The sequence below is a fragment of the Ictidomys tridecemlineatus genome, chromosome 11, assembly GCF_052094955.1.
Source record: "Ictidomys tridecemlineatus isolate mIctTri1 chromosome 11, mIctTri1.hap1, whole genome shotgun sequence".
Taxonomy (NCBI): domain Eukaryota; kingdom Metazoa; phylum Chordata; class Mammalia; order Rodentia; family Sciuridae; genus Ictidomys; species Ictidomys tridecemlineatus.
In genome coordinates, this window is record NC_135487.1 from 130,580,237 (window position 1) to 130,598,284 (window position 18,048).

The 18,048-nt window shown below is 50.9% G+C and overlaps 1 protein-coding gene and 1 long non-coding RNA gene across 6 annotated transcripts in view; one reads left to right on the forward strand and one right to left on the reverse strand.

Moving 5' to 3' along the window:
- Positions 1–85: 85 nt before the first annotated feature.
- Znf687 (zinc finger protein 687) lies at positions 86–8,855 on the reverse strand. Of its 5 annotated transcripts, none has more exons than XM_078027578.1 (10): positions 8,700–8,827; positions 7,197–7,261; positions 3,421–5,564; positions 3,097–3,275; positions 2,596–2,772; positions 2,352–2,514; positions 1,888–2,220; positions 1,659–1,771; positions 1,329–1,470; positions 86–1,218 (listed from the first exon to the last, which is right to left on the reverse strand). In XM_078027578.1, the coding sequence occupies exons 3-10, from the start codon at positions 5,545–5,547 to the stop codon at positions 721–723; spliced, it is 3,732 nt and encodes a 1,243-aa protein (XP_077883704.1). In that variant the 5' UTR covers positions 5,548–5,564; positions 7,197–7,261; positions 8,700–8,827; the 3' UTR covers positions 86–720. The 5 variants fall into 5 exon arrangements, with proteins under 5 accessions (XP_077883704.1, XP_040143496.2, XP_005331265.2 ...); XM_040287562.2 differs by lacking the exon at positions 8,700–8,827 and adding an exon at positions 8,496–8,608; XM_005331208.5 differs by lacking the exon at positions 7,197–7,261 and having other exon boundaries at positions 8,700–8,855.
- A 500-nt stretch (positions 8,856–9,355) lies between these two features.
- The window catches only part of LOC144368522 (uncharacterized), a 29,298-nt gene continuing 20,605 nt past the window's right edge, over positions 9,356–18,048 (forward strand). Inside the window, exon 1 of the long non-coding RNA XR_013428290.1 lies at positions 9,356–10,408. This is a non-coding gene — a long non-coding RNA (uncharacterized LOC144368522). The remainder of the gene's footprint in view (positions 10,409–18,048) is intronic.

Here is an 18,048-nt window from a genome sequence, read left to right on the forward strand (position 1 = left end):
TGACTTGGTCAACTTGGTCAGCTTCCCAGGACTCCTCCCCTCCCAACAAGTCCAGTGTTCAAGTCACATAAAAAGAGAAGCCTGATGGGGATGAAACCACAAGCAGTTTTAATGGTCTGGTTTTCTCCCATGTTAGTATTATTATTACTACAAGAATAAAGGATTCCTGAGAGCCTGTCCCCTCCTCTCCCCGGGCCCCCCGACAGGACTCGTCCCACCAACCCCTCTGGATTTCTGGGGGAAAAGAAGACAAGTGAAAGGCACTGCAGGGGTGGGGGCTGGAGTGCCAGGGAGGGGGGTGCTAGTGTGGGCCCAGCCCAGAGGAAGAGATCTCAGTCTGTGCCTGAAGGACTGGAGGTGTGTCCAGGCCCCCTGTTCCCATCAGTCCTTCCCTGTGCCTGTCTAGCAGACTTACCAAAGTCCCACTCTCCTACCCACAGTGGCACATTGGGGGTGTGCAGCAGGAGCATGATTAGTGTTGGGTTCAGAAAGGAATGGAGGGCCCACTTGACTAGGGCCCAAGGGCCAAACCCAAAGAGGGGGGGTTGTAAATCACTATGATCCTGAAAAGCTTTCTCCTTTAGGGTTAGGAGGAGGAGAAGTGAAGAAAACGTGTATTAGTTTAACTCTCCAACCCAGGGGCCGGCAGCAGCAGCAGCAGCAACAGTGAAATCCAGGCTCCCAGGGAAGAGGGAGGGGCTGGCCAGCCCAGGGGGCAGCCTAGTTGTCCCCACTGCCCCCCTGCCGAGCCCTGATGAACGCCATGCCGTGTGTTCGGAAATGAGTCTTGAGATTGAGAGGGCTGTCACAGCTCTTGCCACAGACCTTACAGGTCAGTGGGCCTCCAGAACCAGGCAGGGGTGAATCTCCGCCCTCTGGGTCAGACCGTGATGGAAGAGGGGCTTCCTCCTCCCCATCCCCCAGCCCCAGGACACTGGCTCTGCCCACACCCCGTCTCTTCTTGTGACTGATAAAACGGTGGCGACTCAAGGAGCCAGGGGAGGCGAAGCACAGGCCACAGTCGAGGCACTGCTGGGCACCACCATCCACCCTCAACCCCACCACCAGACTCTGTTCCACTGAGCTACCGCCCCGATAGCGCAGGGGACCATGGCCTCCTGACCCAAGGCCACCTCTGGGGGACTTGGCTGGGGGTGTTGTGCTGTCAGGCTCCTCACTGCATGAGTCAGAAGACTGGCGGCGTTTCCGTCCTGGGCCCTGAAGAGGAGCAGAAGGAAACGGGCCTCACCATCTCTCGCGTCCCTGGCAGCCAACCCTGCATGCTCCCGCTCCCGTGGCCTAACCCAGCAGGCCGGGCTTCTGCCTACCTGACCTCTGGCACCAGGCCCCCGAGCCAGGGCACCCCCTCGGCCAGGGGACTGGTCCCCGAGCTGCAGGCCATGCCGGACCTGGACGTGCTTCTCCAGGATCAGGCGGCTGCTGAAGGTGCGCTTTCCCTCTGTGCAATACCTGGGAGGGGGAGAGGGGAGGGATGGCACCAGGGACACAGCCAGGGGCCTGGGGTTCCTGAGAGGCCATGGCTGCCAGAGCAATAGGAGGCCTCAGACAAAGGGCAAGTGGGGAGCACCCTAGGGAGTTCAGGGGTGCACGTGGGGTTACCTACCAGGCAGGAGGAAGGGAGTGGGAGCAGGGGTTACCTGCATGGGTACACTCGCTTGATCCCCTCGTGATTGACCCTGACATGGCGTCTCAGGCTGGGGGCGGAGCAGAAGGACCGCTCACACAGGCGACAAGGGAACTTCTTCACCGACTGGGAGAGCAAGGGGTGGGAGGTGAGAGCCAGGCTCCGGGGCCCCATTCCCACTGGCCCACAGGCCAATCCAAGGCTGCCCCCAGCCCCTCCCCCAGGGCCAGGCTCCCACTCACCTTGCCATGCTCCTTCTTCATGTGAGCCACATATTCATCCCGCTCAGGGAACCAGGAGTGACAAAGGCCACAGGTCCAGCCCCCAGGCCCCCCACCCCCACCCTTGAGGCCTTTGCTCCCCAGTTCCCGCCTGGGTCGTTTGGTTGGGCGGGGTGGCTCAGGGGAGCTTGGCAGTTCCTCTTCTTCTGAAGATGAGGATGATTCCTCAGTGGCAGGGGCCGCCCCGCCCCGGGACACCGCCAGCTCCTCAGGCTCAGTCTTGGGAGTCAGAAGGGCGCCTCCAGCCCCTTTCCCAGCAATCTCCTCCCCCAAGCGCCCAGACTGGTGGGTGTTCTGTAAGAGGGAGACAGGGGCACAGCTGTTTGTGGGAGAAGCTGGCTTTGCAAAGCTCCCACTCCTGAGGGCTGAGACCCTAGCTCAGGTCAGCCCAGCTGAACAGCCCTGCTCGCCCTCTGCTCCGGTACCTTGAGGTGCTCCAGCATGGTCCTTTTCTGGGCAAAGAGGAGAGGACAAGATGGGCACTTAAAGACACTGACACGCTGAGGCAGCAAGTGCTGGTCAAAGTGAGAGGTGAGGAGGGGCTTGTGAGTGAAGACCGTGTCACACATGGCGCACTTGTAGATGAGCCTGTGGGGCGGGGGGACAGTGCGGCATCAGGCAGAGATGGGTGGTCCTGGCCCCACCCCTCGCGCCCTCCACAGGTCTCACTTGGCTTGCTGCGTGAGGAAGCTGGGGTGCTGGGAGTAGAGGTGGGCGTGGGCACTGGGTGCGGACTTGAAGGCCATGGGGCAGATGGGGCACTTGTGGAAAACCTCGCAGTGCGAGGCCTGGATGTGGGACTTGATGGAGTTCACGCCCCCGAACACCACTGCGCAGCTAGGACACCTGGGGAAGAAGCCGGAGGCACGCGGTGAGAGGGCGCGTCTCCACACCCACTCCCCACCCATCTATCCCCCAAGCCTGGTGGACTCCAGGAAGGCAACCAGTGGTGGACGGGGAGCAGCCAGCGAAGGCCGTGGAGGCAGCGCGGGGGCCCAGCAGGCCCGCCTCCCCATCCTCACGGGGAAGGACTGGAAGGCAGGGCTGGAGTCCCAGGGCTGAGTCTGCCAACACAACAGAGCCGAGGGTACCGAGGACGGCGTTCTCTGAGGCCATCTGAGTAGTTAGTGCCGAGACCTAAAGTTCTACAAGGGGAGGGGTCCGAGGCACCTGTATCCCACACGGCGAGAGAAATGCAGACAGGCCTCCCGCAGGTGGGTCTGAAAATTGGCTTGCAGGAAGTTGCCCCCACACTCAGGGCAGACGTGGGGGGGTCGGTTCTTATGCGTGCGCTGGTGGGCACTGAAGCTGCAGCGATTGGGGAGCATCATGGGGCAGGATGGGCACACCTGTCGAGGGGGGTATTAAACAAGGTAAGTCCATGGGGTGGGACTTGTCCCCTATTACTCCTGTTGTTCAGGCCCCCAATACCCTGGATCTTATCCCCACGGCATCTGGTTGTTCCCACCCCAGAGGAACGTAAAGGCAACTCACGTTGCTGGTGGCCCCAGGGACAGGGGGCCCAGATTGCTGGAAATGGGCTGCCATGCCAGCCTTGTCCCGGCACTGTTCCTTGCACTCCAGGCAGCGAAAGCACGTGTAAGCAGAGGTGGCAGGGGCAGCAGGCGGCTCTGTTGAAAGTGGCAGCACAGGGGCCTCGGTGGCAACTGCAGTAATGGCGGAAGAGGTGATGGCTGCCTCACTCTTGCCCAAGACAGGCAAAGCCAGAGGTCCAATGGCAGGTGGGACAGCTACAGGCAGCAGAGGAGTGATGTCCGGCTGGCCCACCATCTGATCAAGGGCCACAGGCCTCATGACCAGGTGCGAGCACTGCATAACGAGCCCCTTGTCCTTGTGCTCCCGCGCGTGCAGGAGCAGGCTGCACTTGTTGAAGAAGACCAGGCGGCGGGCACAGTGGTTGCAGGTAACCTCGATGCGCATGCTCCGCCGGTCGTAGTGCCGTGCCAGGCTCTTCTCCAAGGAGAAGGCATCCCCACACTCAAGGCAGCGGTAGCCTGCTGGAGGCAGGGCCAGTCCAGCCTCGGCTGGCGGACTCAGGTTTGGCCTGTAGGCGGGCAGCAGGTTCTTGCTATTGAGGATCTTGTTAAAGGCCTCCACCAGGCTGGACTGGGTCCGAGAGATCACAGTGCCACTTGCTGTGCCTGGCCCACCGGCCGGCTTTGAAGGCTGCACCATCACCACTGAGGCACCATTGACCTTCTGCCCCGCTGCCCCGAGTCCTACCCGCCCCTCAGCCTTGGGCAGGGCTTGGGGAACCAGGCCTAACACATTCTTAGCTATTGTCTTAGGGCTGGTGGCAGTTCCCCCAGGCAGAACCACAGCTTTACGGGCCACACTAGCTGCCATCAGCATAGCAGTGCTGGCATTTTGGATGGTGGCCACAGGCAGCACAGTGCCTTTCAGCCTCGTGCCATCACCCAATTGTACGCTCACCACCTTTGGACCCTCAGGGGTTGGAGTTACGGGGGACAGCTTCAGGAGGCTGGCCTCAGCCAGAAGGCTGGCCTCAGCCAGGAAGGCCCCCTCAGTCAAGGGGGCAGGGGGATCAGGATCGGAGGGGACCCGAGTCACAGTCCTTGTGATATTCCCACAAGATGTTTTAATGGTCTTGATCCGCACCTTGAGGGGCCGGGAGGAGCTGGAAGAGGCAGGGGAGTCATTGCTGTCCTCGTCTGCAGCCTCAGCTCCACTGGAAGGACTCTGGGGACTTCTCGGGGGGGACTTGTCCACTGGCCCCTCATCTTCTTCCTTCAGGGGCTTACAGCTGGAAACTTTAGGGGAAGGAGGAGGGCTCTGGTGCCCTGGGGACTGCTTGAAAAAGGGCACTCCTGCAACCTGGGGAGGGGAGGCACTGGCAGGATCCCCCGTAGCCTCAGGACTGGAGCCTGAGCCTTGCTGGCCCAGGCCCTGGGGATGATGGGGGCTGCAACTGCCCTGCTTCAAGGTCCCAGGGGGTGGGGAAGAGCTCGGGGGCAACAGGGGTGGGCCATTCTCAGAGGCCAGCTCAAAGGGAGAGGGGAAAGGAGGTGGGGTCATGGCTCCCTCTGGAGGGGGAGAAGGTACAGGAGGAGGCAAGGGATCTGGGTGCTCCCCTGGTTCAGGCCCAAAATGAGCAAAGAGGTCCAAGGGAGCTTTGCTTTCCATGGCTTTTTCTTTCCAAGTACCCCCACTGGGAGGAGCGGGAGAGTGGGGGGTTCCTGGGAGGGATGGCTCAGGGCCCCCAAATCCATTTTGCATCAGGCAAGGTCCCACAGGTCCTTCCTTAGTTCCCTCTTCAGCCTGGGCACCTTCTCCTCCTGAACCCCCAGCCAGGGTCTCCGACTGCTCAGGACACACCGTGTTCTTGACTATAACGCTGACTGTGGAAATGTCGGATGGCGGCAGGCTGTGGTCAGAGGCCTGAGCTGAACCCTCAGGGTCATCCCCAGCTGTTGCGGCTATGTCTTCCGATTCACCTCCTGCACTGGTTTCTGACTTCTCAGGGATTCCGGGCCCCTCATTTTCTTCTGGCCCAGAATGGATGGCTTCATTTGCATCAATGTCAGGGATGTCAAAGGCAGCAAGGAGATCATCAAAATCAGGGGTCTTCATGTCCCCCATAGCGGAAGATCCCAGACCTGATGAAAAAGGACAAAATGAGATGCTTGAAATAGGGACCCTACACCTTTTCTCTCAGGATCCCCTCCAACTTGGTACACCTCCACCATTCTGTGAATCCTAGAGAGCTGCTGGAAGTGATTGGTACGCCAAACCCCCAAATCAAAGATGAGTGTGTACATACCAGTGCAAGCACCAAAATCCAGAGAGAAAGAGGAAGGAAGACTCTCGAGGAAACACTGAGGCTGGGCAGAGACTCAAGAGGCTGAGGCAGGAGGATGGCAAGTTCAAGGCCAGCCTCTGTAACTTCGCAAGACTTCCTCAAAATAAAAATTAAAAAGACTAGGAATAGGGGCTGGGGTTGTACCTCAGTAGTAGAGCGCTTGCCTCACACGTGTGAGGCACTGGGTTGGATCCTCAGCAACATATATAAATAAACATATTGTGTCCACCTTTAAAAAAATCTTAAAAAAACAAACAACAAAAGACTAGGGATGTAACTCAGTGATAAATTGCTTCTGGGTTCAATCCCCAGTCAAAAAAAGAAAAAAAAAAAAAAAAAACAGAAGAGTAATGCAGGTTGAGGGAGCTCAATGAGCCTCTAGGTTAAAACCAGTTCATCCCTTCCTGTGCCCAGCAGAGAACCAATCAATTGATACAGTAAGGAGGATGCGGACACAATGTTTTCTAGGGTTACAGGTTCATTCATGTCAGCATGGGATCAACTCATATTCTTCATGGAACTCTTGGGGATCTCTTCAGAGATATGAAAGGCTATCTGTACAAAAGGGCAGAGCAACTTATGCCAACGCTTAAGAAATTGTTCTAGTTTAGCTTCATCATGGGCCTTTATTACAAGCAAATCATTTTTGCTGTCTGAGAGGAAACGAGTAATCCATGTATCACAGGGTTACTCTGAGTATGATATTAAAATGTAAATGTGAGAATTAGACCCAGAATACGATTTATTATTTCAGCTGGACCAAACAAGGACATGTAAGGTGGAGAAGGAGCTGGGAGGCAACATGCGCCAGACATTTAGGGGTGGGGTCAGAAACAAAAGTTAGGGGTCATGCAAAGCAAGTCTGGAGCACTAGGGGCCAACACTGCACCTGTCTAGCTTGGTCAGCAGGGAGAAACAGACTCAGGGAAGTCACACAAGAGATCAAGATGGAAAGAACAAAACAGGGAAAGAGAAAGACAAAGGGAAGAAGGACAGAAGGGAAAATGGTGACGGCAGCCTAGTCACAAGGGCCCAGCCTAGGTCTCTCCTGTCACAAACACCTGCTGCTGGCTCACCTCCTTCCCCAGAGTACCCTCTCCCTCCTCCCATCTTGCTCTCTCAGGGCTAAAACTCCAGGGTACAAGTTATCCAGCACAACTGGCCCAATGGAGAAAGCCGGCTCTCTCCCCTTTCCTTTCAATTTTCCTTTGAAAACAGCAGCTCAGGGAGTCTCCACCAACCTCCTGGCCTGGCCCACTGCAAAAAATGTCCCATAAGACTTAGGTGACACTAAACCAACAAGGAGACTAGATCAGTATGTGAGACCTGGTCTATCCTCCACCAGTTGTTCCCCTTGAGTGAAGAAGTCTCTCCCCTCACACTCTCCCTGCCCAGGATGCAAGCCATTTCCCAAGGCCAATTCTCTCACCTCTTTCCAGCCTTCAGACTGTAACTGGAGATAGTCCCAGCAGGTGGCAGCTGGCATGGCTCAGACTACAGTGGGGGTGGGGGGAAAGGGTACCAACTAAAGGAAGAAAGGGGAGCCTTCCCTGCACCTTGTTCCCCCCCAACCACGCACACACACTGAATTCTGCAGACTTAGACAAAGCCCCAGCCTCTGCCTGATGAACAGCTAGAACCCCTATAGCCTGGTTCTGTCCGGACCAGGAGAGGCCTAGGCTACCTTCTCCTCAGGCCCCCAGCAAAGTAGCCTGGCGGAGCGCGGAACAGTGAGAAAACACCTGCGAACTTGCTTCTCCCACCCACCTTTCCCAATGACGAGAAGTGACTTAGAGGTCATCCTATAGCCACCTGGAACAGCCAGTTGACCCAGCGGCGGAGCTCAAGGCCGAAGAGGCTCCCCACTCCAAAGCCCAGGCCTTTCTGCGGCTGCTGGCTGCTGCACCCGTCTCTAGGTCTCTCATCCCCCCCCCGCCCCCTTTTCCCTCGGTTCTTCCTCAAACGCCAAAGGAAAGGGCTTAACAGGAAGAGGGTGCGCGGGCCCGGGTCGGGTGGGGGCTCCACTGCCCTCGGCCCAGACCCAGGCCTGCTGCGCAGAGGAGGTCGAGGGGCGGGAGCCTGGCTGGGGTCGATTAGGTTGTGGCCAAACTGGGCAGCAGGCGGAATTAAGTCCCTGCCATCTGCCGAGGGCTGGCGCGGGGAGCAAGTCCGGGGTTGCGGAGAGGGGGCGGGATGCACATACAGGAAACTAGAGGGAAACTGAGGCAAGCGGCGCTCCTTCTGCTCCCACCGGCCGGGCCTCGACCAGGCCAGGCCCTCTGGGAGCTGCCGCACAGCACCCGGCGGCCCAGAACCACACTGAAAGGTGGGGAGCGCGCACGGAAAAGGGGAGGGGGCGGTCCCAGCAGGACTCCCAGCGCTCCGGACGGGGTCGGTCCCAACTCGGACCTCGTTTCTCCCCTCCGTGCGGGGCGCAGCCTCCTCCCCGCGCGGACTCCCCGAGGTTCCGGAGGCTGGGGAGCAGAGGGCGGGCGCGCGGCGGGCCCGGGGCGCTCGTGGAATCCTGCGGGGCCCGGACGCGGACTCGCGCCCAGTCGGGATGAACGCTTCTCGCCGGCCGGGCCCAGTTCCCCCGCCCCCACCCCGGGCTCGGACACCATTTTAGGTCGCGACATCCTGCAGCCTTCGGTCCCCGGGCCGCACTTCGGTTGCCTCTCGGGCTAGAGGCGCCAGGACTTGGGGTCCCCGACCCTTCCTCCACGTTTACCCGGCTAGGGGCTGTGCTTTCAACAGGCTGTGAGTTGCGCCCATCCGCCCCGGGAGACAGAGGTGGTGCCGGGCCTCCCAACAAGCCGCCCCAGGGGGCGGCGCGGAGAAGGGGTAGTTGACCAAGTGGGGGAGGGGCGGGGGCATTTACCCGCCCCCCCAGGGGGCGGGGCCGAGGGCGGGTATTCGCCCCGAGCGAGCTTACTTGTTCGGTTCCTAGTGCGGGCCCAAACCCGGCCGTCTCTGCCCCGCTCCGGCCGCCAGCGCTGCCGCCGTCGCCGCCCTCCCCGCGGCCGCCGCTACTTCCTGCTTCTCTCCGGTTTGGCCTCCCCCTCCCTCAGACTCCCTCCGCGCTCCTGGTCTGGGCTGCCCGCTTTCACACTCGCCATTGGCCAGCACCTCGGTCGTTCAGTACTGCGCCCCTCCCAGGCTCACACTGGGTTGGCCTTAAGTACTGCCGCTCGGAACTAACCCCGCACCGTCCTCTTCTCCTCGTTGGGCAGGGGACCTGGGCCCTCTGAAGAAGCCTGATCTCATTGGCTGCGCCCTAGTCCACCTGCCCCATCTGCAAGTCTCCAAAAGCGATTGGCCGCTGCTCCTGTCGCTTAGAAAAGAGCGAGTCGGACCCCGGCTTTCCGCCAGGAGGCGTGGCCGTCCAGAGGCGTCTCCGCCCCCTCACTCCCTATTGGCTGCTGGAAGCTGGAAGCTGCGGTTCACTAAAGCAGATTTAAAGAACTCTGAGCTTGTGTGCAGTGGGCACTTGAAGGCGATCTCCTCGAGTCCCAGTGGAAGGTGGATACCGAGATCTGTGTGCGCTCAGCTGCACTCCAGTGATGCAGTGCAGAAGTCCCCGAATGGGACACCACCCCAAACATTACGTCATCTGGTTGACCAGGGCCTCGCGCGCTTCCCACTGCCTACAGCGTTTCATTATCTGGATGGACGAGATCCTCACGCGGACCAGCTCCTGGGCGATGGCGTCACCCGCGCTCCTCCCTCTGCGGGAGGACTTGGACCGGGCTGGGGCTTTGGAATGTGGAAGGAACTGGGATCTGGGGGCTGGGACGGGCTTGCGGACCGGAAGTGGGGGAGAGGTGACGTTGGGAGTGCTGGCGTGGCCTGGGCCGTGTCCCCAGAGATCTCAGGGTAGCCTGCTGATAGGTCTCCTAAGCCCTGGAGGGAGGGACCCCAGAGCGCTTTCCCATTTAAGAGCTCTCTTTCCCCGCCCCCAGCACGAGGCGGGGGTGGGAACCAGGTTGAGCTTTCCCGCGCTCGCTTGCCCCGCCCCCGGAGGCGGGGCCGAGGGAGGAGTTGTGCGAGGACCAGCCGCTGGTGCGCCCTCTAGTAAACCCCGCTGCGGAGCGCGGCCGCCAGCCAAGTGCGCCGCGTGCGCGCCGGCCCTCCCGCCGGTCCTCCCGCGCACCTCCGCGCCCCGCCGCGCGGCAGCTGCTCCCGAGTTTTTATGAGAGTCCGTTCCCGGACCGTGGGGGCCTGGGCACTGGGCCCCGCACTGTCAGGAGCTCCCGGGGAGTTCCCGTGGATATCAGGCTGCTCCGACGCGTGAACCGACCTGGAGGGAACTTGGGGCCCGCACTTCGCGCACGGTGACGTCGGCAAGTCGGTCGATGTCTCCGGAACTGTTCTCTCGTGGGTCAAGTTGGGATTGCGGTAGCCCCCTGCCGAGATTGTTTTTGTGAAGACGAAGAGTTTACAATATACCCGTGATTTATCAAGTGATGACAGATGCGACTAACGCAGCCCCGACACACGCGCGCGCGCGACCCTGGAGTCCCCCCTCTGGCTCCGACAGTTGCCCCGGTTCACAGCGATCTTCCTTGGCTCAACAGCTGATTAGGGGTCCCTTACTGGATGCAACCAGCCGGCATTCCTCCTCACCCTCTTTCTGACTCTCCAGTAGGTATAACAGTCACTACTCGTATCTGTGTACTATGCGTGGTCTACGATGAGAATTTTATGCATATAAACTCATTCATCTTTATCCCAACCCCGGAAGGAGGTACTACTGTGATTATAGCCGTTTTACCTAAAGAGGAAACTGAGGCACAGACAGGCTAGGTTAGGTGATTTATCCAAAGTCAAAGGCAATAGAGTTAATTGTAAGAGTTCAGAAAACTGAACACTGAATTTCACAGACTCTCTTGCCATAAGGGTTCTAGATAGAAGTTTGTTCTTCAATCCATACAGTATTCATTCATTTAGAAATATTTTGCCAGGCACCTTGGCACTCACCTGTAATCCTGGCAAATTCAGGCTGAGGCAAGAGGATCACAAGTTCAAGGCCAGCCTCAGCAACTTAGCAAGCCCCTGTCCTAAAATTTAAAAATAAATAAGAGATCCAGGGATGTGACTTAGTGGTAGAGCATCCCTGGGTTCAAACAAATGCCACAAAAATAAAACAACAACAAAAGACACTGGGGCCCAGGTGTAGATCAGTGGTAGAGCGCTTGCCTAGCATGTGTGAGGCACTGGGTTCGATTCTCAGCACAACATATAAAAAAATAGATAAATAAAGGTCCATCAATTACAAAAACAAATATTTTTTTAAAAAGAAATATAAATAAATGAAATTTTGTTCTCTAAAATCATAGTCTATAAGAAATATTGCCATTTGAAATCTTGTCAGTAAAAATGAATCATTCTACTCTTTGTAAAAATTTTCAGATTTATTATATAGGCAGTAGAATGCATTTTGACACATCATACGTAAGTGCAGTATAACTATTCATCTGTCTGGTTGTACACGATGTAGAGTTACACAGGTCATTAATCACATAGGCACACAGGGTAATAATGTCTGATTCATTCTACTATCATTCCTACCCCCATGCCCCCTCCCCACCCTTCACTCCCCTCTATCTAGTCCAGAATACCTCTAGTCTGCCTCTCCTCGTTGTGAATTAGCATCCACATATCAGAGAAAAAAATTGGCCTTTAGCTCTTTGGGATTGGCTTATTTTGCTTAGCATAATATTCTCTAGTTCCATCCATTTACCAGCAAATGCCATACTTCCATTCTTCTTTAAGGCTGAGTAATATTCCATTATGTATATACCACAGTTTCTTTAACCATTCATCTATTGAAGGGCACCTAGGTTGGTTCCATAGTTTAGCTATTGTGAATTAAGCTGCTACAAACATTGATGTGGCTGCATCACTGTAGTATGCTCATTTTAAGTCCTTTGGGTATAAACCTAGGAGTAGGATGACTAGGTCAAATGGTGGTTCCATTCCAAGTTTTCTTAGGAACGTCCATCCTGCTTTCCATAATGGTTACAGTAATTTGCAGTCCCACTAACAATATATGAGTGTACCTTTTCCCCCACATCCTCGCCAAGATTTATTGTTGCTTGTTGAATCATTCTACTCTTGTTTAAAGGACCCAAGTCAGGTTGTGACAGAAGCAGCCTTGATTTACCACCCAGGTGCAGAGCCACCAATAAAGGATTTCTGGACACAATATCCTACATCAGTCCTACTTCATAATGCAAACATGCTGTCATCCTTTGTTTTTCTTTTTTGTTGTTTTTTTTGTACAGAGGATTGAACTCCAAGGCACTCAACCTCTGAGTCACATCCCCAACCTTATTTTGTATTTTATTTAGAGACAGGGTTTCACAGAGTTGCTTAGTCCCTCACTTTTGCTGAGGCTGGCTTTGAACTAGTGATCCTCCTACCTCAGCCTCCCCAGCTGCTGGGATTACAAATATGCATCATCACACCTGGCTATTTATTTATTTATTTATTTATTGTTACTGGGGATTAAATTAAATCAAGGGACATTTTAATACTGAGTGACATCCCCAGTCCCTTTTATTTATTTATTTGTTTATTTGTTTGTTTGTCTATGTTTTGAGACAGAGTTTGGCTAACTTGCCCAAGCTTGGCCTCCCACTTGCTGAGACTGGCCTCAGATGTGCCATCCTCCTGCCTTAGGCTCTCTAGTTGCTGGGGTTATAGTCACGCACCATCATACAGGCTATCAACCTTTTTACACACACCCTTATTTCTTATAAGCTTATTAAAACACTGCTTCATTTAAATTCTACCTAGGCTTGAAAATTTTTCTCTCATGCTTTGTTTGAGGAGATGCCTTGAAGTACTTTTGGTACAAGATATCCTTCACTTCAACGAGCCACTAAGCCCATCATGGTGGTTGCCTGTTTGGGCTAAAATAAGCCTTACAAGAAAAACTAAAGGCTTTGGTTTGGCAAAGTAAAAGAGTAAATCTAGAACGAGATTCGGTGGAATAGAGGAGATAAGATTCAACACAAGCAAAAAATAGGGAGAGGGCTGGGGTTGAGGCTCAGGGGTAGGCACTGGGTTCAAATCAATCCTCAGCACCACTAAAAGTAAATAAATAAAATAAAGGTATTGTGCCTAGCACAGTGGTGCTTGCCTGGAATCCCAGCAGCTCAGGAGGCTGAAACAGGAGGATAGCGAGTTCAAAGCCAGCCTCAACAACAGCAAGAGGCTGAGCAACTGAGTGAGACCCTGTCTCTAATAAAATACAAAATAAGGCTGGGGGTGTGACTCAGTGGTGGAGTGCCCCTGAGTTTAATAACCAGTACCCCTCCAAAGGTATTGTATTGTATCTACTTACAACTAAAATATATTAAAAAGAAAAAAAAAAAACAGGGCGTATCTATAGGATGAGATTCAAGAAAATTCACAGGGAAAATGGCAAAGATGATCGGGCCAAAGGCTCCAGGAAAAGTGGAGATTGACTAAATGCTTTCAGAGAAGAACCAGAAGGTTGTAGCCGTGTTTTGAGGTAGTCAGTAATAGAAGACAAAAAGAATTTCAAGGAAGGAAAAATATAGTGACTCATCTGCAAAATAATGTACTTATAATAATGTAATGTTTAAATAATCTTTTTACCAAAATTGAATCGTGTTTTATGAGGGTAAAAGGGGAGGGAGGGTGAATGTGCAGAGAACTTGAGCCCTCGTTATTGGAAACGAATGCACCCTATCATAAAGGAAAACTATCAAGGAGCCTCAATGCAAGCACTGTAGTTAGAGACAGGGGAAAAGGTCATTGGCAAACATCAGGACAAGATTTGAAAGTGGTTGCTCTAAGTTAGGAGAGGTTGAGCTGGGTTGCACTGGGTTGTTGTTGTTTTTTATGTAAATAGACTATATTTAGTCATCCACTCTTCACTTGGTGGTCATTTGGGGTTTTTCCACTTTGGGCTAATGTAAATAATGCTGCTGTGAATATTCATTCATTTACAAGTTTTGTGCGCACAGTTACTAATTTCATACATAGGAGTACAATTGCTGAGTACAGTGTTCAACTTCATGTTTAACATTTTGAGGAGCTCTTAGACTGTTTTACTAAGTAGTTGCACCATTTAACATTCCCAACAGGAATATGTGAGAATTTCAATTTCTCTACATTCTCAACAACACTTTATTACATGCTTTTTAACATTTATTATTACAATTCTCTTAAATGAAGTGAAGTGTTATCTCATTGTGGCTTTTGATTTATATTTTCATAATAGCTAATGACATCTAATATTGATTTTCTTTGGCTTATAGTTTATTTATATATCATTTTTGCAGAAATATTGGTTTATATATCCTTTACCCATTTAAATTTTGGTTTATGTTTTTTCATTTTTGGGGTATACTTATAAATATTAAGTCTGTGACTGTTTAACTCAAAATTATATGCATGTGTACATTAAAAACAAAACAAAACAAACAAACAAAAACAACTCCCATCAGGATGTGGTGGAGCACACCTATAATCCCAGCAGTTTAGGAGACTGAGAAAGGAGGATGGTAAGTTCAGAGCCAGCCCCAACAACTTATCGCTAAATAAGATATAAAAAAGGCTGAGCAGGGGCTGGGATTGTGGCTCAGTGGCAGAGCGCTTGCCTTTCACATATGAGGCACTGGGTTCGATCCTCAGCACCATGTAAAATGAAGGTAGTGTGTCCATCTATAACTAAAAAAATATTTAAAAAAAAAAAAGGCTGAGGATATGGCTCAGTGGTTAAGCACCCCTGGGTTCAATCCCTGGTCCCCAAAACAAACAAACAAACAGAAACTCCCAAGCAAGAAAAGATAGAACTAAAATTCTGAATGTAAGTACCTATTATTTGGGAGAGGGTTTGATTAAAGTTGTTTTAATGTTTGGTATCGATTAATATTGATTGCTAAATTCAATGTTCATACTAAAAGTTTAAGTTTATATACTAATAGAAGTAGAATGAATAGTTTCTACACAAGTTGAGAGAAAATAGGAATGAGAAGGGGAGGGGAAAACCTCAAGGAGTACAGAAGATAAGAAAGGAGAAAAAATAAATGAGATTTAAAAAATCTGGACAGGGCTGGGGTTGTGGCACAGTGGTAGAGAGCTTGCCTAGTATGCGTGAGGCACTGGGTTCCATCCTCAGCACCACATATAAATAAATTAATTAAAGGTCCGTTGACAATTAAAAACTATTTTTTAAAATCTGGACAAATTAAAAACACAAAAAAATTATAGATATAAACCCAATGATATCATTAATCATGATAATTTAAATAGAGTAAATTCTTCAGTTAATATGCAGGTTGTAAGAGTAAATAAAAATTAAGATACAGCTATACATTGGTTATAAGAAACATTTAAAACATAGTAAGTAGAGAAGTTAAGTACAGAATCCAGGCACAGAGGCAAACAAACACCTGTAACTCTGAGGCAGAAGGATTACAAATTTGAGGCCACATTAGGAAGACCCTCTCTCAAAATAAAAAAAAAAAAAGGGCTGGGGACATATCTCAGTGGTAGAGTACCCTGGGGTTCAGTCCCCAGTACCACACACACACACACAAAAAAATCCCATATAGGCCAGGCAAACACTAACTAAAATAAAGCTACTGTAGCTACATTAATGTCAGAAAAAATAAAATTTAAGGCTGAAAGTATTCCCTATACAAAGAGATTCTACATTGATGTTTCAATTTACCAGGAAGATACAGTAACTCTTAAAACAGCTTCCTATTTACAATGATAAAGTTGACAGAACTTCCAGGGAAAAATCGATAAATCCCCTACAATTGTGAGAAAGTTTACCATATTTTCCTCAGTTGATTGATGGCAAGACCCTGTGTCAAATAAAAATGAACAGAGCCAGGGATATAGCTCCGTGAGAGAGCACTTATGGGTTCAATCCCCAGTACATGCCCCCCCTCCCAAAAAAAAGCTTGATTTAATGAGCTTTATAAGTCAGGTTCCACTGGCTGGAGAGGTTCAAAGCCAGCCTCAGCAAAAGCACTAAGCAACTCAGTGAGACTCTGTCTCTAAATAAAATACAAAATAGGGCTGGGGGTGTGGCTCAGCAGTTGAGGGCCCCTGGGTTCAATTCCTGGTAAATGCCCACCCCCCCAAAAAAATAGCTTTATAAAACCCTGTAGTAGATAACTGGAGGATAGATATTCTTTTCTCCTATACATGCAACATTTTTAAACAAGCTTATTGAGATATAACTGATATGCAATAAGTGATATATCTTTTCCTTTGTGATCCTGGGGATTAAACGGGAATGCTTTACCACTGAGCTATACCCCCAGAAGTTTTTCGTGTGTTTGTTGATTTTGTGACAGGATCTGGCTAAATTGCCCAGGCTGGTCTTGAACTTGTAAGTTGCTGGGATTACAAGTGTGTGCCACTGCACTGTGCATTTTTAAGTCACAATTTTATTAGTTGACTTAGTATCCATCTAAGGATCATCACTAAGGATCAAGATAATGAACATATTCATCAATGTGGAAAATTTACTCCTCCTTCTTTTGTTTTGGGTGACAGGATAACCTGAATAAAGAGTGTATTTTGGGGGCTAGGATTGTGGGTCCATGGTAGAGTACTCACCTAGCACATGAGAGGCCCTGGGTTCAATCCTCAGCACCACATATAAATAGATAAATAAAATAGGGGCTGGAGATATAGCTCAGTTGGTAGAGTGCATGCCTCACATGGACAAAGCCCTGGGTTCAATCCCCAGCACTGCAATAATAATAATAATAACAACAATAAAATAAAAGTTTTGTGTCCAACTATAACTTAAAAAAATATTCTTTTAAAAAGAGTACGTTTTCCATTTCTTGCAGCTAGGTGTAAATATGTGACTGCATTCTAATTATATATGTAAACAAAGAAGATGTGAATGGTGTGTGCAGGATGAATCTTCTAGAAAAGTTCCTTAAAGAAGAGTCAGACAAGCTGGGCACATTGGTGCACACCTGGAATCCCAGTAACTCAGGAGGCTGAGGCAGAAGGATTACAAGTGAGGCTAGACTCCGCAGTTTAGCGAGAACTTGGCTCAAAATAAAAAGGGCCATGGATGTAGCTCAGGGGTAGAGTTCTCTGGGTTCAATCCCCACTACTTGGGGGGGGAAGTATCAGAGAGCTGGCATATACTGTCTTTATTTTATTTTTGGGGTGAAGTGAGGAGGTGATTCTAGGGATTGAACTCAAGGCTTTGTGCTCTACTACTGAGCTCTATCCCAGCCTCATCCTCTTTAATTCTTTCAACCATCTTCTCCATCTCTCTTCTTTGTGTTTCCTCTCTAGAACAGACATGATGTTTGAAGGATCTTGTTTGTTTGTTTGTTATTAATGTACTGGGGATTGATCCCAGTGGTGCTCAACCACTGAGCCACATCCCCAGCCCTTTTTATGAGTTTTTATTTTTAAGACAGCATCTTGCTAAATTGTTTAGGGCTTCACTAAATTGCTAAGGCTGGCTTTGAACTCATGAATCCTCCTGCCTCAGCCTCCCTAGTCACTGAGATTACAAACATGCGCCACTGTATCTGGCAGGATCTTGTGATTTTAAGGCAAAGTAAGGATGGAAGCCCAGGGGAAGGATAGTAGAGCAGGAAAATAGAAGCAACCTGGAAATCTAACTCTGAATTCTTAGGGATACTATATCAGCCCTGTGCTTCCTACAGCCAAACTTCATTACCTTGAGAGAAAAACAAACTTTTATTTTATTTAACTTCTGTTATTTCCATTGCCTGTTACAAAAATAAGTACAATTTCAAGTTGATTCATAATTAGTACTGAAAGTGGTAGGGCAAACTACAGTATCTAAAATGTGCCATGCATGCCTGTAATCCCAGCAGCTCAGGAAGCTGATGCAGGAGGATTGTGAGTTCAAACCCAGCTTCAGCAACTCAGCAAGATCCTGTCTCTAATAAAATATAAAAAAGAACAGGAGATGTGGCTTGGTGGTTAAGAGCCCCTGGATTCAATCCCTAGTACCAAAATAATAGTAATAGTAATAATAGTTAATAATAATAATAATTGTGCCATTGTCTTAGAAGTAGATTGGGCAGTTGTTAGGGAGGATTCTCCTAGGGCAGGCTGAAAAGTTGGTAGCCCTTAGGATCTGCAAATAATTGCCCATGCTACTGTAAATAGCAATTGAGCCAGGCACGGTGGTCACGCCTGTAATCCCAGCAGCTCAGGTGGCTAAAACAGGAGGATCGCGAGTTCAAAGCCAACCTCAGCAATATTGAGTGCTAACCAACTCAGTG